This window comes from Rhamphochromis longiceps, linkage group LG14, assembly GCF_057381845.1.
Source record: "Rhamphochromis longiceps isolate RC_006_pf linkage group LG14, R_longiceps_female_GT1.1, whole genome shotgun sequence".
NCBI lineage: Eukaryota > Metazoa > Chordata > Actinopteri > Cichliformes > Cichlidae > Rhamphochromis > Rhamphochromis longiceps.
The window spans coordinates 15,662,545-15,683,989 of NC_140570.1; the positions used below are offsets into that span (position 1 = coordinate 15,662,545).

Below are 21,445 nucleotides of genomic sequence, written 5' to 3' on the forward strand. Positions count from 1 at the left end.
CTTGCAGGCACTGTGTATCAGGTCACACTGTGGGAAGCTGTGCATTTGGATTTTTGTGTGCCTCTCAGTGTGTGTGTGTGTGTGTGTGTGTGTGTGTGTGTGTGTGTGTGTGTGTGTGTGTGTGTGTGTGTGAGAGAGAGAGAGAGAGAGAGAGAGAGAGAGAGAGAGAGAGAGAGAGAGAGAGAGAGTGTGCGCATGACCAAGGGTTGAGGGCATGAGGCAGTTGTGCGTGTGGTGCACAGAGTTTTTATAAAAGTGTCTGTTGGGTGCTGCAGGCAGCAGGGGGTTTGAGGAGTCTCACAGCTTCCGGGAAAAAGCTGTTTCTGGCGTTGGAAGTTCTGGATCTCAAAATGTGAAACCTCTTGTGTAACGGGAGGAGGTTGAAGAGGTTGTGGAAAGTAAAGCCATTGTTGCATCTTTTTTTGTGAATGGCTATAACATGGCAGCCCCAGGTTAGATTCTCAAGCTACTCTCTCACCCCATGGAGCCAAGTAGATTCTCTTTTCTTTTTTCCCCCCAAAGTGTATACTTTTTCCTTCTGTCCAGGTAAAATCAAAACGATGTAGAGTGCAGATTACATTCTTTAGGGATCAGTTAGGTTCATATGCAAACTGGAGGGAGCTGAGCTTGATTTTATCTCGCTTTAGGCAATTCATGACAGCTGAAGTCAGTACTATTGGGTAGTAATCATTCAGACACGTCACCAGTGAATTCTTGAATGATAGCTGTGGACATAAGGGTGAGCCTGCACAGGGAGATGTTAAGATTGTTAGCACATCCTCCAGCTGGTTTGTGCATTCCCATAGACCACAAAATAGAATGTCTTCACCACCCATTGCCTTGTGATGCTTCACTTCATCTGTGATTAGGCAGGGGGCCTGTTCATCTTTCTGCGATGATGAGATAATCACAGTATGTATGAAGGTTTCTGGGTCTATAAGAGAGGATTCTATGGCTGTTGTAATTTTGCAAGGTTGGCTGGTGGTTGGCTGCGTTTCTTATTGATATAATTTTTTCTGTTTATAGATACATGTAATTTTTCTATCATGTGTAATAATCTACTTTCCTCCTTTTCTCAGGTGCGTGTCTTAGCTACATACAGTGAAACTGAGCAACTTTGCTATTCTTATCAATACTTAGTCTAATAAATTGTGGTTCAAACATATATACAAATAACAAAGCAAGGAAGTCACTGCTATGACTGCTAGCAGCTATTAATGGCTGAAGAAGTGCATACAATTAAACAGGGATGTTTTTCTTTGTTCAAACAAAGTGAATACACAGTTTTAATCATTGAGGAAAAAAATGCCATTTGTCTATCCACAGGTAGAATTTGTCTTGCTTATCACCAAAAATTAGCAGTCTTAATTTATTACCTGTGTAAAGGCACTGTCCCTTATTTTCAATAAGTAAGTGCACATCTGCTATAAGCAAATGTGACATTGCCTCCACAAATTTAGTAGAGGGTCATGGTATCTGTATATTCCTTAGTATCAATACTAAAGTGGCTGTAAAACTAAACATGTTCCAGCATTCTTAAAGCAGTTGGGTAGTGTTTCTAGGGCTCTCTCAGACTTCCCTACAATTCTCTGGCAGATATGTCTATTTCAGAACTGCAGTGTAAGACAAATGAACATTTATGAACTTACGATATATGTCATCGCCATGCACAGTGCTGTGAACAAAATCTATTGTCTTGTCTCCTTTAGTTGCAAAATTCACATGCTGGGATCACATAACATGAAAGGTTACAAGTTTTTGCACACAAGCATGGACACAGTTGCAAATACAAAATTAAAAATGAGCACGTGTGTTCATACAGACGCACATAAGCATGTGGATACAGTTTACATACACACACTAACAGGACACGCCTGTCAGTTTGAGAAAGTGAAGAAAAGAGGGATCCTCATTTAGATGTGAGTTATTCATGCTCATGTTGTTGAATTATTTATGCTATTTATGCTATTGTGATGTCAGGCTGTCTTTGAAAGAAGTTTATTTTGGATTGAGCTGGCAGCCTGTCAAGGCACAGGAAGTCAGAGTCTGAAAATATATGTGCGTGTGATGGCAAGAGTTGCCAGCAACCCTGATGCCGTTGCTGTGCTGTGCTGACACTGAGGGTGGGCGTCAGGTAATCATCCTCAAGACATCACCTAGGCAACTGGACTGTCGCTAAGGGAGACAGTTGAGGCACACCCCTGTCAGTGCAGGATGACAGGGTGTCCCTTCAGGACAAACAACCTGAGAGAAACAAGTGTGTGTGTGTGTGTGTGTGTGTGTGTGTGTGTGTGTGTGTGTGTGTGTGTGTGTGTGTGTGTGTGTGTGTGTGTGTGTGAGTGAGAGAGAGAGAGAGAGAGAGAGAGAGAGAGAGAGAGAGAGAGAGAGAGCAAAGCTAAAGCTAAAGCTATCTAATTCACACAGTGAAACTGAACTAAACCTGGAAGTAAACACTTCAAAATAATAATAGTATAACACAGTTTCAGAAGCAACCCAACCCAAGTCTTGTAGCTAACAGATTAATTGTTTGTTTGCTTGCTTGCTTGTTGCTTGGCCAGTCCTCACTCTTCTAAATACCTTCAGAGTTGTTTGAAGATAAGAACGTCATAAAGGTTAGGTTAAGCTGTAAAATTTAGGGTTAGTTCAATTTAATTAAGATGATTCTGGGGAAAATAGACTGACATATACTCAAACACACCCAGCTATCACCTTTATCTGACCCATCTCAGCCAAAGTGAGAAATGACAACATATGTGCCCCTCTTGCACACACATACATGTGGGGCAAACTCTCTTTGAAGTCCAATGCCAAAGTAATTGTGTGACATGAGAGAACAGAGAGAGAGAAAAAGAAAGAAATAATGGATTTCAGCCCGGGATGAGTAGTATCAGGTCAGGAGGTCAATGCACATGTACGTATCACACAAACTGGGGAGCCAAATGAAACAAAAAAGAAAAGAGATAAAAGACGGAGAGACAACATAATGGAATAGGCAGCAGATAGGGCGAGAAGCAGAGCAAAGAGAGAGCGGAGGAAACCGGAAAAAAGAAACCTCAACCATACTTTTAGATAAGATGAGAGCTTGTGTCTGTGAGCCGTACGGCCTAAAGACAAAGCTACATTAAATCTGTGGCTCGGGCAGGCCACAACAGAGAATGATGTACTACGTTTGCCCCAAGCTGCTGCTCTGGCTTTATTATCGCCTGTGTACCCTTCACAAACTGATTATACCACACCTCCTCTCAGCAAACTGAATTTGTTCGCCTATTCTCTGGGTGCATACAAGAGAGAAAAAGGGAGCAAGCGAGAAAGAGAAAGAGAGAGAGAGAGTAGGAAGACTCTGAGACAAAGATGAACAATTCATCTACTCCTGGAGCTTTGCGATCTAACAGACAGAGAGAGAAAAACACAAATAAATCACAGCTTGATATCTATAATAAAGTGTTGTCAAAGATACACTTGGATGTTTTGGTGGAAAAAAAAGGGGGGGGGAAAGACAGGTAAGGAAGGAAGTTGGGAAAATTCGGGTAACCTTCACATCATACCTGAAAACAACTAATTAAACAAATTAGCCAAACCCATCTTTGTCTGCGTTCTGCTTTATGTCAGTGAGAGACAAACTAATGAGAAACCATTTCATCTTTTTCATTAGAGGTGCACTAATTAATTGATTCAAATTGTTAAGCTGGGTCTCACATCGAAGCCACTGCTGTATCATTGCACACAGCTTTCAGAGAAAAAGTAGGAGGGAAATAAAGTTAAATTAATGTGACGTTCAATCATAAAAACTGAGCGGGAAATGACTGTGTTTCACTGTAGTACTCAATAAAGGCACTTATTAAATGACTGTTAGTCTACAGTAATGTCTTTTCAAAAACTTCTACAAACCTCTGCTTGTCGAGACTGCAGACTAACAGACGGCTTATAGTTTTTTCACCCATCAAAAAAAAAACAAAAAAACTCTACACTACACACTAGAGATACTAATTACCATGAAAAACCTTGCTATCGGCTTAGGTACCTATTTACTACTGATACCAACAGTGTCATCTTTGCCTCCTCCATCTGAAACACAAATATATACAGCAGTGCTGCAGACAGGCAGGCACACAGCCACTCCCCTCACTAGTAGTTGAAGTAGTGATGTTCACAACATTGACAAACAGTGTCGGAGGAATTTCATTGGGGTCAGTGAAGCTCCTATTGAAATATTTAACAGACAGCATTAACTTTCGCCGTTTAACTATTAGCACCTGACAGTCAGATTACCCGTCTCTTAATTTAACATTGAGGTAGCGGTTAATAATGAAATGGTAACATTAATGTGGCAGCTAGGCAGCACATGTTATCAGACACAAGTATTAGTGTCTAAAAAATACTTGTGGGGTGATCGTGGCTCAAGAGTTGGGTGTTCGTCTTGTAATCGGAAGGTTGCCGGTTCGAGCCCCGGCTCGGACAGTCTCGGTCGTTGTGTCCTTGGGCAAGACACTTCACCTACCGCCTACTGGTGTTGGCCAGAGGGGCCGATGGCGCAATATGGCAGCCTCGCCTCTGTCAGTCTGCCCCAGGGCAGCTGTGGCTACAACTGTAGTTTGCCTTCACCAGTGTATGAATGTGAGAGTGACTGAATGTATTGTAAAGTGCTTTGAGGGGTCCCGAAAAGCACTATATAAATGCAATCCATTATTATTAAAAAAATGTTATGTTTCTCTTATAACCCAGACTGAAGCTCAGAAAAGTCTACCTACCACAGGACAGAAACAGTGGGAGTCTACCTTACTAACTCTGTTTGATCAGCAATGAAATATGGTGCCAAGTCATGAGAAGCACAGAAAACAAACAGACCTGTAGGTGAATACATTTACATGGGCCAGGATTTATATTTATTTTATTTTATTTTATTACTACTTTTTTTCTCCATAGTATCAAAATGGTATTAAGCCTTTTCTTAGGTATCGTTATTGAGTTTGAAATGCTAGTATCATGACAACCTTATACAGTGCATCAAGGAACCTGGGTTCTGTGACCAATATATGGTAAGAAAATTAACTTTCTAACTGATCCTAAGTGGCAGAGTTCTTGCTTCCCATCGTTTCCAGTATACAAAAGCCAAAGGTGATCAGAACAAAGGTGTTTTACTCTAACAACAGGAGTCAGCACAGAGAAAACTGCTTAATGGAACCCCTGCACAAGGACAACACATTGCAAATAATTGCTAATCATCAGTGGTCTTTCTGAAAATTAACTACTTCCGATCTAAATTAAAATTAGAAAATATGTCTGAATATTATGTTTTTTAAAGAGATCATGAGATACCTCTAAACAAAGACACCCAGAATAAACTATTCATTTTCACACTATAGTTAGGCAAGCAGTTGCTCTCCTACCTTCACACTATTCCCCATACAATAAACAACCTCTTACTTCATGTACTTTTTTACAGCTTGCTCACACACAAATCAAAAATCTTTCTGAACTTACTTATAGAGTATGCTGTAATATGTCAGAAGCACAGAGCTTGAACAGAATTTTTGTGGCACAGTTGTGTGTCTGATTAAGGAACACAAACCAGAAAGTACAAAAAAAACCAAGAAAAAAGAAAGGGATAAAAGAAAGAGAAAAGTCTGTAATCCACAGTGTTGAAACACATGAATAACATTATTTATAGCCGGCCAGGTATCAGAAACACACACAAGCTGACGCTCGCACATCTTGTTGTATCCTAGGGCTGGTGGAGTGGTAAATGTTGCAGTATTTCAGCCTGACAGAAAACACTGTGTTTATGTGCTTATCATTTGAAAAGCCTGGGCAAGAGGGCCCTCTTCCCATACTGATAGCTTCTTAATTAGACCTAGACTTCCAGTAAGAAAAAAAAACCAAAAAAAAAAAAACATGCAACACCTTTCCTGAAGCGATAAACACGTTGCACTTCCAGGTGGTGATGTATGAATCAAACCAATAGCAATCCATCATGAGAAATGAGTGCCTCTCGCCATACTCTTAATCACTGATAGTGTAATTAGCTCTGCTGCTTTTTAAGTGTATTTTCACGTGTGTGTGTGTGTATAGTTTTTGAGTGGATATTATTTAAAGGATTCAGTGCATAAAATCCATATTTTGCTCTCACTAGGGCTTTCCCTGAGCTGTATAATATACTAATAATATTACACGGTTCTCCATAACTATACATAGGTAATACAACTGAGAGGTATTAATGAACATCTCATTAATATCCAGTGTTTGTTTTCAGGCTATAAATTAATTTTCTGTTCATAAAAGTAGGAATGGCTCACAATAATGAGCCAGGTATGTACAGTATATATAATTTAAAGGTGTTTGTGTGACTAAAAAGGTCTCGTTGTCAAGAACACATGAATAACATTATAACCAAACTCAGCTGGATTTTTGGTAAATAAAAAATCTAGAATATTTAGGTTTTAAATGTTTAAAGGTATTATGCAACATTCAGAACCAATGGATGTTGCACTAGAGAAGAATCTCACACCAAAACAAAGTGAAGCAAAACAAAAATAGTCAAACTGAAGCCTTTTAGCAGCTCACAGGGCTCTCGATCTTAAAAGCCCAGACCAATGTTGACTCTGCTTTTATCTCTTTCTTTGTTGGAAGACTTTTTAGCCAAAAATTGTGATTTCCTGTGTCTAGCGAGATCTGAGTTGCCTTCGATGGGAATACAACTGTACACTTACATCTCATTTTTAAGAGAGACTGTGACTTTGGTAAACCAATACTGAAAATTAAACCCTATAAACAAAAAACCTCAAACAAAATATATTTAATTATCATCTATATAAACCTGATATTTTGGAGCTCTTTTTTTTTCTTTTAACATGACAGATAATAACTTAGCATTTCTGACTAGCAGGCAGCTGCTTCCATCTCTTTCCGGCGAGCACTGTGAGGGTCATGTTTTTTGACTTTTCCAGTGCTTTCAACACCATCAGGCCGACCCTCCTGGGTGATAAGTTAGCAACGATGCAGGTGGATGCTTCTCTGGTGTCCTGGATTGTTGATTACCTGACAGGAAGACCACAATATGTACGTCTCCCACAGTGTGTGTCTGACAAGGTGATCAGCAACACAGGGGCACCACAGGGGACTGTCCTCTCCCCCTTCCTCTTCACCCTCTACACCACAGACTTCAGCCACCGCACAGAGACCTGCCATCTTCAGAAGTTTTCTGATGACTCTGCGGTGGTTGGATGCATCAGCAGGGATGATGAGACAGAGTACCGGGCTGTGGTCGACTCCTTTGTCACGTGGTGTGAGCAGAATCATCTGCAGCTCAACGTGGCAAAGACCAAGGAACTGATCGTGGACTTCAGGAAGACCAGGAAACACTTGACCCCTGTTTCAATCCAGGGGGTCAGTGTTGACATTGTGGAGGACTATAAATACCTTGGAGTACACATTGACAATAAACTGGACTGGGCTAAAAACACCACAGCACTTTACAGGAAGGGCCAGAGTCGTCTCTATTTTTTGAGGCGACTGAGGTCCTTCAACATCTGCCAGAAAATGCTGAGGATTTTCTATGAGTCTGTTGTGGCCAGTGCGATCCTCTATGCTGTTGCATGCTGGGGGAGCAGGCTGAGGGTCGCAGATGCCAACAGACTTAATAAACTGATCCGTAAGGCCAGCAATGTTGTGGGGATGGAGCTGGACTCCCTCAAGGTGGTGTCGGAGAGGCGGATGCTGTCCAAGATAAAGACAATGTTGGATAACACCTCCCACCCACTCCATGACATGTTGGTCAGTCACAGGAGCACGTTCAGTGAGAGACTGAGATTACCGAAAAGCACCACTGAACGACACAGGAAATCATTCCTGCCTGTGGCCATCTCCCTGTACAACGCATCCACTTAACACACTGTTTGCTGCTACAACTACACATGTTTCTTTTCCAAATATTTATTTATAAGTGACTTATGTATGTATGTATGTATATATATGTATATATTGTACTATTCTTAGTTAGCGTATTGTCTGTCTTGTCTTAATGTTGGTTTAAAATGGAGCACTGTAACAAAAAATAATTTCCCCCAGGGATCAATAAAGTATTCTGATTCTGATTCTGATTCTGATTAAAGAGTGATTTTCAGAGACACTAAAGTTCTTTTTCACTGTTACCACTTTCTCACTGCCCTGTCCAATTAAAATTAAATAAGAATATAAGAAACTTATTTATAGAAAGAAATGAAAGGGTGCAAATAGCGTTGTATATGCTGCCAGTGACTCTCTATATCCACTTTCAGTTAATCTAAGTAGTTGTGACAGTTAATGACATGGTGGAAACAAATATAGACCTAACTAAAAATATTACATAAATAATGGGTTCAACAACATCCCATCAAGATAAATCCATCAAGGACAGACAACATCAGGACTTTGATTATAATCAAAGTAAGGCGAAAATATAAATGGGGCTAATGGCCAGTGATTTATCTCTTTCAAAGCTAATTTTAACATCAAAAATGTTCCCACTGTATTTTTTTCTCCTTCATTTTACTGTTGCTCATTCTTATGTCTTGTGCATCGTCTCTCTGATGTCGGGAATGTGAACCAGCAAAGGTTGCTCCACTGACCTTTTGCATGGGCATGAGCTAACTTCATCTATGACTGGCTTTTTCAGTTCCCTGACTGCTTCTTTATTCCTTCCATAGCAACCTTTTCTTGACCTTTATAGTTAGAGAAGTCGCAGACCTCCCACTCTCTCATTTGGTGTCTACCTCTATCTGTCTCTATTACTCAGTGTCTCTACTTTCTGTGTTGCCTGCTCTTTTACAGCTGCTGCAACTTCTCTGCCTCTTGCACTACCTCATGTCTCTCCATTAGTCACCTGCTGTGTCTACGAAGTTGCTATATTTATTCCCCTTTTTCTAGTTTCCCTCTTCCATTTTTTCAGGATGCTTTCTTGTGACATTTTGACATTTTTACACTTTTGCTTTTATTGCATAGTGGCAGTGGAGATAGACAGCAAGTGTGGGAAAAAGTGCAGGGGAATGACATGCAGTCGAGTTGAACTGGTGCATTTTTCACATATGCTCCAACCATTTCACTATCTAATCTCTGCATTCCCTTTGTGCCCTCATCCTGACTCTGTAAATCTTACCCAATATAAGTTAAGAAAGTTGCCATCCCAAAAATAAAATACTGGCATCCACCAGTGCTACCCCTCAGCCTACTAGTGGATACACCTATGGTGTCAATTCCAAAAGCTTTAGGTCAAGGTCACTGAGATTCAAACTCATCTAACATTTTCAGTACATACACCTAAGTTATGTACTGAAAGCTATTTCGCCAAATAAATTTAGCACCATCTTTGATATATAGCTGTTTCACATCCACATAGCTGACAGGAGATTTTATTGATGTTTTGTCTGTGTTTTACTCAAGGTTTCGTTGTACTACTGGTCACTTTGTTAGAAAGAAAAGAAAAAATATATTTTCAGTTATATGAGTAAATAATAGCATGTGAAAAATACTCAGTCCTCTTTTTTTATGTATACCTTTTGAACTACTTGTTAATGCAAATAATGCAATCTAATCATTTAAGCATGTAGATATGGTCAAGACAACCTGTTGAAGTTCAAACTGAGCATGAGAATGAGGAAAAGAGATGCTTTAAGTAACTGGGATTTTCCCACACATCCATTTTCGGGGTTTACAAAGAATTGTCCAAAAAAAGAGAAAATATCCAATTGGCAGCAGTTCGCTGGGAAAAAATTCCTTGTTGATGTCAGAGGTCCAAGCAGAATGACTAGACTGCTTTGATCTGATGGGATGAACTCAAATAACCACTTGTTACAACTAAAGTATGCGGAACAGCATCTCTGAACACATAACACATAGGACCTTGAAGCAGATGGGATACAGCTGCAGAAAACCACACTGGGTGGCATTCCCATTCCAATTCCAAACTGTAAACCATTATCTAGTTTTACGAGTCTCAACTACTTCTGCAACATTCGTAATAGTGTGGGCCATATTTGTACCTAATAATATGGCTAGAGGACTTTTCAAGACTAAATGTGAATGGAACCAGGCTGCCGTAGTACTTGTTACAATAATGTGTTAAATTGCTAAATGGGATGATGAATGAAGGTTGTTCATGTGGTTTCCCATAGTTATTTATTCACCTTTATCTAAACAGCTGAAAACACCCAGAAAAAAACCTATGTCAAGTAAAGAAAATACTCCACAGACAACATAAGGAGAAGTCTCTCTTCAGTAAGCTGAAACTTGATTCAGGAAAACAAAATTCCCTCTTCTGTGTTTTGTGCTACAGCTCATGCTTATTCACTACACTATCTTCCGTCCCCCTCTCTCGACCTCTCCTGTGTTTTCCCTGGCGTCTCACTTGCATTTTCACTTTTCGATTTCTCCAAATCACTGCTCTTCTAGGATACAGACTGTAACATTAATACTCACCCTCTTTCCGCCTTCTCTTTACTGATGCTGTCTTTTAGCCGTTGCAGTTTCTCCTCTATCTCCCTGCTCTCACTGGCCAGAGTCGTGGTCTCCATTTGCAATTCTTGCAAGTTCCTATGTTAACACAAACACACCCACATATAAGCAATCAATTAACAACAATCAATCATACAAAGGGCCTCCTCCGTCAGATTGGAGAGCAAGGCTTTCATCAATAACTTCAATTTATTTTCACCACTAGCAGATCTCTGAATAATCAATACATGCAATCAATTAGTTACTGGATCAGGGCATCACCAAGTCAGGCATTAATTTATTCAAGTAATTTATTCAATTACCGGTTGGCAAATGAGAAACTAGAGTAGGAGTATTGAGCAATATTAGTAAAAAACAGAGCAAAAAAAAAAAAGAATAGAGTCTACCAAGAAACACAGGCACCACCTCACAACAGTTACCTTGCTTGAAAGTCCATTTTGTGAAATAGCGATTCTCTGGATAGAATTTGAATGGTTACAGATGAAAATAGGATGGGAGCCAAGGAACAATAATGGGCTTCTACCGAATGCCTTAAATCACATCATTGATCTTATCTCATCTTACCTGGCATTGAGCTTGACCGATTTGGCCTTGTTGTTAGGAAGCACCACAAAGTCATTTAAATTCATGGCTCTTCTTTCTGGTGGCTCAGGTATTCTTCTCCAGTCTTTCGCTGTGCTTTTTACAAAGAGTCTCTGCTGCAATAAAAACCCACAGTAATGGCATAAAACTGGATCTCATGCAGGGCCCAAGTTAAATCACACACAGCCATAAATGAATACTGCCACGGTGGAATGAGCAAAATAGCAGGGATGCATAGGAAGTTAAAACAAGCAATCACGTATATTTAAATTGCATCTGACGGATCTAAATGGATGATAAATGGTTTGGGGGCAGTAAAAGACGACTAAGAAAATTAGCCGATAAGGCAGGTTTGATAAAAGCAATACAGCCACACCTGCTAGAAACTCAGTAGGTAGAAAAAGTAACATTAGACGAGCCATTTTGTTCAAGGTGGGTAGTCTCTTAGCGAAAACACTGACATTTCACAGGCAATTTTAAAAACATAATCGTATATCCATAGGGTAAAATTAGAACATTGATGAAAAGCCACAAACACACCTATCCCAGAACAGATGGTTTTTGGGGATTTGGGTTTTTGGGGGGGGTTTTTTTTGCTTTTTCACTTGAAGCAAATTTGTAAAAGATTCAATGCCAGGAGGAGACACAAATCCCTTCAGGGTTGCATCAGGAAGGACATCGGGTGTAAAGATCTGCCACATAAAACATGTACAGTGGTTAGCACTGTTGCCTCACTGTGGCTGCAGTTAGTGGGGTTAGGTTAACTGGTGATTCTAAATTGACCATAGGCGTCAATATGTATGTGAGTGTGAATGGTTGTCTGTCTCTCTGTGTTAGTTCTGCGACAGGCTGGCGACCTGTCTAGGGTGTACCCTCCCTCTCACTCTTTAACAGCTGGGATAGGGTCCAGCCCCTACTCCTGTAATCCTGAGCCGGATAAGTGGAAAAGCATGGATATGTGAATGGATAAAACATGCAGTGACCTCTTGTAAATAAGGGAGCAACTGCAAGGAGCTATAACGAAGCTGAGTTAAATCAAACGCCCACTGAGGACACACCAGCACAATGATCCAATTTGCCTCCAGAGTATGGAGTGTATTCAGTGAATCCCACATCTGCCACAAACCAATGACATATGTTCACGGACAGACAAAATTAATTAACGTTAAATGTGATTTGACTGTAAATTCAATACCAATAATAATAATAGTAATAATAATAATAAAAAATAAATAAAAAGGTGTTGAACACTTCGCAAAAAATGTTGAAGTCATATAGGATTTTGACAGCAGGCGGGGGGGAACAATCCAGTCACCATTACGAGGGTATGACGTATGCTCCTGTAAGCTCATGTTAGACAGCGACAGTTTTTACAAAGGGTTTAACAGAGAGTAGCTGGTCTAGAGAGAGACATTTGACTGGATGAAGCTAAATTTACTGTCTCCTCCGAGCCGTATAGTAAAGATGACACACACACGCACACACAGTAATGCATTTGTTCACACCACACATTTTCTCTTGTAGTGTCAGCAAAAGCGCACGTGTACTAAATCCCATTAATTAGATTAGCTTCTGGTATTTTTCATGCTGGCTCACCGGAACAACTTACTGGGTCATTAATGGAACTCTTAATGTTTTTAATCCCCCCTGTGCTTTTCCTACGAGACAAAATGTCTACTGTGAGACCGGTTTATTTAATATTAAGACAGTAACCGTGAAGCTCATGTGGCATGTGACGGTAACTGTAGAACAGGCTAACTTAAACTTCACAGGCTGCTGAGAATATGAAACTTACCCAAATCGCTCCGCGGTTCTTTTTAGAGTAATCTGCTTCTGATAATTTATCAACCTTTTTTTTTTTAGTTGTTAAGCCAAAAGGTCACATTTACATGACATTTATTGCAGGTTTTCGTCAGGAGCGCTTCTCTTCTGTAGTCGAAATGTTTCTGTTAGGTTACTATAGCAACTTACGCCTGTCTCGCGATAGGTTGACGGCGGGTGAGTTTCCTGGAGGCGCTTTTGCTCCGTATATCCGTGTTTGTTTGTGTTTTGGTTAACTTTTTCCCCGTTTGATATATTTAAAAAAAATGAATTAGGCCGTGTGTATGTGCTTTTGTTTGTTCCGGGAATAAGCATTGGATTCAAAGGCAGCAAATTCCCCTATTGCTTTGATAATCATGGGTAGTGGGAATTCCCGTCTAATTAAAATCCTTAAAGCATCAAGATAAAATTTTATAGCACTGATTAGAGCTTTGAACCCTCGTTATTTTTTTTATTTTTTTTTTAGCTGACTTTGGAGTTGTCTTTAGTAATCCAAAGACGATGATGTTTAAATATTTCATGTTGACAAGCATTAGAGATCAGAAGCAAAATAATTTCCCATTAGCCCATAAGATAAATGTGCTGGGTTGAATTTGGTAAGACCAAAGTGAGGAATATAGTTTGTGTCCCCGCAAGAGTGCTTATTTGTAAGCAAGAAACATAAGTCACTATGTAGCCACTTATTACATTGCTACATGTAAAATACAAACCTGATGGAGTTCTAACATTACAATGTTACTAACAAGAAGGTTAAATGCCAGGTTAAAAACACGGAGTTTTAGTGCTTTTGCAACTTTAAAAATAGAGTACATATTACAGCATACATACCACAGGTAATATATGTGTAGCCTATAAAGGATCAGCAGCACCAACTGTGCATCAGAACAGAAAAATCTTGTATTAATAAAGTGAAATTCTACATGTGATGCGTCTGCCTTTTTAAAATAATAACTGTATTATTGATTGTCATTATCATTATATGCCTTTGAGATGCTCTTGCCCGTAACAGTACAGCCAGGCATTCATCCAGCCTCATTTGTATTCCAGGACAATAGAAAATATTTGACTCGTCTACAGCAAGCAATTCCTCCACCTTTACTTTTTCTTTTTTCCTTGCGTCTTTATCCTACCATGCCGTCCTTTTCCAAACCACAGGACAATTATGGTTTAGCACACCTCCACCTCATTCCTAAATCCTTTCTCTCTCGTTTGCTTGTACTCCCTCCTTTTGTCTGTTTCCCTCTTCCTACATTGTTGGCATATGACCTATTGCTCCTGCCATCAGGAAAGTGTGGGTGTATGACTTATTGTACACGTGCCTTTGTGTGTTTGTGAGGGGATGGTCATTTAGGGTCGTGACCCTCCAGCTGGATCCTGTCTCGGCTGCTAAACAGTGACTCCCTCCCTCTCCCGTTCTCTCTCAGCTCTTCCGGCACAGACAGCAGGGTGTGCAGTGGCATACCGATGAGTGGACGGATGAGAGGAAGAGAAAGCAGGAGTGGGGGGGGGGGGGGGGGGTGAGGTGCATAGAGCTGAAGGGAGCAGGTAGAGAAGGGGACAAAGCAAGAGGTCAAAAGGCACATGGAAAAGCAATGCAGGAGAAGTAATGAGAGAGCAACAGAATGAATGCAAGGAGGGCTACAACACCAGAGCAGTTGCAGGAAAAGGACAAGCACTGTGCTGTGAAATGTCAGGGCTATTTAATTCATTAGGAGGCAATGATTATGGCACTGTACTGAATGTCATCTGCTGGGTTAAACCTTCCTCAGCAGGCCCATGCTGGATATATATATTGAATGTTTGGCTATGGTTGGAAACATGGAGAGAAAGAATGTAGTCAGCCAGCCAGCCAGAACCAACACACACTTTTTTGTGTGGGGCTCCTGGCATGCACAGGAGGTTTGTAGATAATCCTACAAGTATATTGATGAAATAATGGAGAAATTGTTAAATAACCTTGAAAAAGTGTTTGGCAGCTTTCATCCATTCATCTTCTATACCTGCCTATTCCTATTCAGAGTCACAGAGGGATGAAGACTATCCCTGTATTCACAAATGGAAAGAAGGTCACCAGTCTATCATAGGATTAACACCAGGCACATCTTCTATTTTACCTGATCTGCATGTTTTTGAACTGTGGGAGGAAACCAGATCACAGGAGAACATCCGTAGGACTTTCTTGCTGTAACACTCGGACGCTGTCGGCCTCAATAACTAAGTCCCTGTGTTGCCCCTCACTAAAAAATTTACAGTATAGAAAACTTTAGCCTTATGCTCGCTCAATCCTGACCTGAAATTGTCTGACCAAATCAGCGCAGCAGTCTCAAAACTGAAAAGAATATAGGGTGTATTACCTTAAGTCAACCAAGATTGATTCAACTAACCTCCTAACCCGGTTGGATCATCTTTTGCTTGTTGCAGCATAGATTCAGCAAGGTGCTGGAAACATTCCTCAGAGATTTGGGTCCATGACATGACAGCATCACACACCTGCATCACACAGATCTGTCACCTGCACATCCATCATGTGAGTCTTAAAGTTCCACCACAGTGCGGTGAACTCGAGAAAAAATTTCAGATGAACTTTGTGCTATGATTAATTATTCTGCTGGATGCTGCAATCAGACAATGGGTACACTGTGGTGATAAAGGGATGGACTTGGTCAGGTAGGCTGTGGCCTAAATTATGCCCAAAAAATATCCCCCAGATCATTACAACACCAACCATTCATGCAAAGCAGTATGAATCCATGATTTCATGTTGTTTACAAAAACTTTGGACCCTGCCATCGAAATGTCCCAGAAAAAATCAAGGCTCATCAGGCCAGGCAGTAGTTTTCCAATTTCTTGCTAATTTCCAGATTTGGTGAGTGAGTTTAAGCCTCAGTTTTCTGTTTTTAGCTGACAGGAGTGGTCTTCTGCTCCTGTGCTATGTATATTTCAAGACTTGTGCATTCTGAGATGCCGTTCTGCATATCTCAATTGTAACAAGTGGTTATTTGAGTTACTGTTGCCTTGCTATCGGGTTAAAGCAGTTTCGCAACTCTTTGGAGAACTGCCACTCACTGGACTCACTCATTTTCGGACTATTGTCTGTAAACCACAGAGATAGCTGTTGGTAAAATCCCAGTAGCAGTTTCTGAAATACTAACTAAACCATGCCACATTCAAAGTCACTTCAGGAGGTCATCAGATGTAACAGGACTCAAACCTTTTATAAAAGTCCAACTATTGTCTCGTCTGTCCACAGAATGTATTATATTCTGTCATGGACTATGAAATGCGTTGGACTCAATACTATTACTATTGAATGTTCACAGGTGTTTTTACAACTGGATGAGTAACATAATCTTGAGGCAAAGGTTGTAGAAGTGTTGGAATTCAAGGTTTGGGATCACAAACAAGCTGGTTCAGGATCTTCTTTTTCTACAACAGATTCTCTCAGTAACACGCCAGGATTTCTCTGCAGGGAAGTACTCTTCAGCCTGTTATTCTCAGTGAATACACAAGTATTAAAGTAACTGTTTACTCATATATATATTTGACTGCACATGCCAATGATGCTATTCGTTTAGAGATTTTGCACTTTAAAACAAAGCCAATCAAAAGTGCAGACAGGATCCTGCATTTTATGATAAAACTCACATCATCTCACAGCTCCATCATTAAAACCCAAGATATTGTTAACATCTGGTAAGAGCTATTTCAAGGGCTGAAACAATCATTTATTCTCACAGTTGTGTGGAACATCCAAAAGCAGGTCCTTCTGAAAATAATGATATTCCTTCTTTCTGAGGTTCTCATCACTGGGAGAAAAAAACCCCTTTTAGGCCACGGCTGTAAAGAGACTTACTCGGTGGACATGCCAATCTAAGAGACGTGGGCTAGATGAGGAGGAGGCAGATAGGCAAGAGCAGCAGAAGAGGATTAGCACCATCACTATAGGCCACAGTGATATGAGAAGCATGGACAGGAATACAGTACATGTGCAGATCCTTGACATCATAAAGAGAGTCCAGTATATTGAATATAATGAGGTCTTCATCCTCTTGTGACTTGCGGCTGAAGGTCCCAGTGGGTGAGTGATTAGTGTCCATGCAGTGTGTGTGTGTGCATGTGCATGGGAAAATGACTGTCTCTCTCTCTCAGAAATATGAATATGGTAAAGTATGTGGCATGCGTGCTCTAGACCAGTGTGCTGTATCTATCTAAGAATCATGAACATTCAGTGACCATAACAGGTGATAAGACTATTTGTCTTGCATAGCTTTACCAACATACAGTGATGGGATGTATGGATTGAAAGATCGATAGGAAATTAGAAAGGAAGAACAAAAGGGGAGGAGACAGAGTGAGTGACAAAGAGTGAAAGCAAGAAGAGCACAACAGAGCAGTAGGAGGGTATCAAAGTGTCAAGATCTGATAGCTAGTCACTAGATGTCATTGAGGAAGACACAGAGAGGTAATGAGAGCCGTGGCAGAGGGGAGAGAGGCCAGGGGCTGGACGCAAAGGCCAACTGAGAAATTGAGAGGTTGAGTGTGGAAAGGAGGAAGAGAGGGGGGGAGATGGATGAGGTGCGGGACCTGAAGGCACAGAAAAGAGAAGAGCACCAAGGAACGCACGTGAGTGGCTCTTTATCACGTGAAGCCGCTTAAAGCCGATGGCTGTGTGTCACATATTCAGACGGTCACGTTCGCACGTTTTCTGCACAGAAAGTATGGATACTGTGCAGTCAAAGTGAGCCGCATGAGTGAAAGCAAGGCTGTAAAAGAAGAGATATGTCAGGAAAAAGCAAGAGTCACATCTGCTGAAAAAGATCAAAAGCAACTGGTGATAACAGGAGGCAGGCAGGCAAAAAACAAAGACAACCAGGTAGAATGTGCTTAGAAAGCCAGTAGAACGAATGGAGTGAACCACAATCCCCTATTGGACAATGATAAATTGCTCATTTTGGTTTGAGTAGAAGGTTTGACAGTAACACTGGCTGCCTTGTTAAAGCCACAGCGAAATAAAATTGCGTGTCATTCCTTTTTTATGTTACTCAATTTTATTATAGCTATCCAACTCGAGGAAAGAGTGAGTGTGACGGTAACTGCTGTGTGGAAATCTGGGTCAGACATGACGTTTAATAACCAGGGAACAAGCTGATACTGTTTGATCACATCAGCCTATTGTTCTGCCATGGATTATAGAGACAAATGGTGGCATGAACAAGATTTAGAATAGACAATTTTCCCCTCCAATGTCTGTAAAACAATGTGCGTGGGAGCACAGGTAAAATTCCTTTCACTGGTGTTTTTTTTTTCCTTCTTGATCGCTCCTGTGCACCTTCTCTCTCTCTTTATCACACACACCAGCGTATTTTTTTGCAGCCACAAATACACACCTGAGCATAAGCACGCGCACACAGTACTAGCGGTCCATCACTGAGCTGTAACTCCACTGCCATCTCCAGGTCGTGTGTGGAACACATCCCGGAGTGATTGGAACATAGTGATGAAGAATGGCTGTTGGCTCTATCACAGCTATCATTGTGATTTTATGCACTGAGCGTGTTGACTGCGGGCCGGGGAGGGGAGTGTTCACCACTCTCAGGAAGCACACACAGATTGTTCTGGGAAAGGGGGCTGCGTATATATTACAAACGACATGACATTTGTTTGCCAAAATGTGTTTGTCGTAATCACGTTGATAATGTTTCATTTCGTCCCGTCTTGCAAAGTGCTTCGTTGAGAGGAAAGGTGCAGAACTCTGTTTTGGAAAGAAATAAATCTCAGATGATGTGGGTGACCAGCAAGAAACGCTGATCATGTACGCCTGCTTCCACGCCTCGGTGGCTAGGTGTGCCCCTTTGCATAACTATGGTCAGACCATATGCTGTGTCCACATAGCAACAGCATGTAACTAATGTATTGTCTATCTGTTTGATGCAGCTGTTTGTTCCCATCCATTTTTTTACCGGTTTTGCACATTTTGTAATGCTCTTGAACATTCGCTCCACTGTAGATGCATTTAAAGATATTTTTTTGAAATGCAAAGACTTGCATGAACACAATGTGAATACACACCTAACCCATCCCTGCAGTTTATCTGAGCCAACAGCACAGAAGGCTTTAGCTAAGATTAATGCAAAGACTGAAAGCAGGGGGAAATAGCTATCCTGGCACTCTTCAGAGTCTCCAAATCCACCTACTAGTGCCTTTGGCCCCACTGTTTTACACATTTTACCCTGTAAGTTTAAGATATAAGGAAACAAAACTGTAAAAACAACATTTTTTGAATTTAGGATAGAACTGCATAGTGGAAGTATTTCTTGGCTGACAAGGTTCATTATTTATGCGTTGACTGCTTATAATTAATTGCAGTAAAAGTTGCAAAATGCACAACTGCAAGTTCCAAAAAACCTGCAAACCTTTTTGCACTTTGAAGAAGTGGTAAGGATTTTGTTTGTGGATAGCTGCTGCCGCCTACCAATCGCCATGCTAAGCTGTGCCGGTTACCTCCTGGTTACAATTAACAGTCAACAGTGGTATCAGACCCCCCCCCTCTTTTTTTTCCCCTCCTCATATCATCCATGTAAATCAGTCAACTACTGTTAACTGCTGTTTTGCACTGTGGAACTGTATTTAATTGGCTTTGTTGATCATTTATTCAACCCACACAGTAAACATACTACCTGATTTTTAGTTAATCATCCCTTTATCAGGCTACACCACCTGCTAATGCTGATTATTTATGGATTAACGGCCATCTAGCACATATCTTTCGCCACACATACACGTTCACCCAAACAAACCCGGCTGGAATTCAGACACACGCATCCTTCTGCTTTTCATCTTTATTTATTATCTGGAATTATGTTCACGAAGACGCGTGCGCGCACACACACACACATACAGTATATAGCACACACATGCATACATAGACACAGCACTTGGGGATGGACGGTTTCTGTCATCGCAGCACTTTCCCAAACAGGCTCTGATTAAACAGCAGCTTAGAGCGCTTTAATTTCATGGAAGAACAGACAGCGAGAGAGGGCGCGATGGAGAGAGACAAAAAGAAGGTGTGTGTGTTTGTGAGAGAGAGAGAGAGAGAGAGAGAGAGAGAGAGAGAGAGAGAGAGAGAGAGAGAGAGAGGGGGCAACAGATGTATGGACAAGGGAGAGAGGAGGAGAAAAAAGGTGCCGGGTAGGGGGGCTGATAGGAACAGAGAGAATGAAACAAGCTGCAGCAGGAGAATAGATTGAAATGATGGATAGAAGATGAGAGAGAATGGGTGGACACAGTAAAGAGAGAGATTACTTAAGTCACGGAAGGCAGCAATGATAGACGGGATATGGAGGGAAGAAAGAGGACAGGGAAGAGTGAAGGCACAGGAGGAAGGAGATGGGGTGGGGGTGGGGGGTTAAAGAGATATATAAAGAGAAATCTGAAGACCTGTCCAGAATTTTTAAAAAACAAAAAAAACCCTTGAACAGGAGGTGAGGAGAGGTTGGAGAATATATATGCTGCAGGCAGGTGGAGGTGCTTCAATATTTCAGTCATATAAAAAATTTAAATCCCAGTTAAAATCTGTGAATACTGCATATTTGTGATTAGTCTTACGTGCCGTCACACAACACGTCGTTCCTCTTATCTGTATCGCTACACACACACACACACACACACAGAGATCCACAAGCGCACACATTCATGACAGCCACGTGCTTCCAGTTAATGGCTGAATGGAAGATTATTAGGGGATATCAGCTATGGGGACGTAACCATGGGGCCAAACTGTCACACCAGGTTCTGGGCTAACACACAAGGGAGCGACCGTGCTGGAAGAGCCTCTAGCAAAGGAAGGGAGTTAAGCCAGCAGCCCACAGCAGTTTAAATGTGCGTAGAGCATGTCTGTTTCTCCAGTTTCAGATGAGGTATTCTATAGATATCCACACGGGAGGGGCTCGGTTAAAGGGTTTTATTATTCAGAAAGGACAATATGGACTGCGTGAGTGCACACACACGCACACACACACACACACACACAAACAGGCTTTTTAAAGAGCTTTATGAAATATGTTAAAGTACTTACAAATCCATTTGCTTTGAAGAGCTTGCTGTGACCTTAAGGAGAACTGTGCCGTATTGCTGTGGTACTAGAATAGTTATATATGAATATTAATGTCATATTCTCCCCTCTGAACTGCCTAAACTGTGTGACACCTTTACTGCTGGCTGTTTGCATGCAGGTGTGTGCAAAGAATTCAGGCACTACAGTTACACTACGTGCACGCAGCTCCTTACCTTTACATTGTGCAGCTTATCAGTATTAATATTATATAGACTGCTCGGTGATGTGAGCACAGACATCAGCATCAAACGCAGCAGCTTCCAGGCTATGTAACCGCAGTTTTTTAAGAACTTTGAATCTTTTATATTTTTGATCATCTGCAACCATTGGGACCAATTTAGCATTCGCACCAACTGGAAAGATGTTTGAAAGTGTTTCAGCATGCTAGATAAGAAGCTCAAAGCCGTGTCTTGTGGAGAGACAAAAATAAAGAGGGAAAAA

The 21,445-nt window shown here is 41.0% G+C and overlaps 1 protein-coding gene across 5 annotated transcripts in view; it reads right to left on the reverse strand.

The window, feature by feature from the left end:
• Window positions 1-13,010, reverse strand: part of zbbx (zinc finger, B-box domain containing) — a 77,946-nt gene extending 64,936 nt beyond the window's left edge. For 3 of the 5 annotated variants that reach the window (XM_085379626.1, XM_085379625.1, XM_085379623.1), the window contains exons 1-4: window positions 12,863-13,010; window positions 11,050-11,183; window positions 10,905-10,940; window positions 10,450-10,563 (exon numbers count right to left, since the gene is read on the reverse strand). In XM_085379626.1, coding sequence (XP_085235752.1) covers window positions 10,450-10,563; window positions 10,905-10,940; window positions 11,050-11,114 — 215 coding nt within the window. In that variant the 5' untranslated portion in view covers window positions 11,115-11,183; window positions 12,863-13,010. The remainder of the gene's footprint in view (window positions 1-10,449; window positions 10,564-10,904; window positions 10,941-11,049; window positions 11,184-12,862) is intronic. The other 2 variants (XM_085379627.1, XM_085379624.1) reach the window with 1 other exon arrangement.
• Between the last annotated feature and the right edge of the window lie 8,435 nt (window positions 13,011-21,445).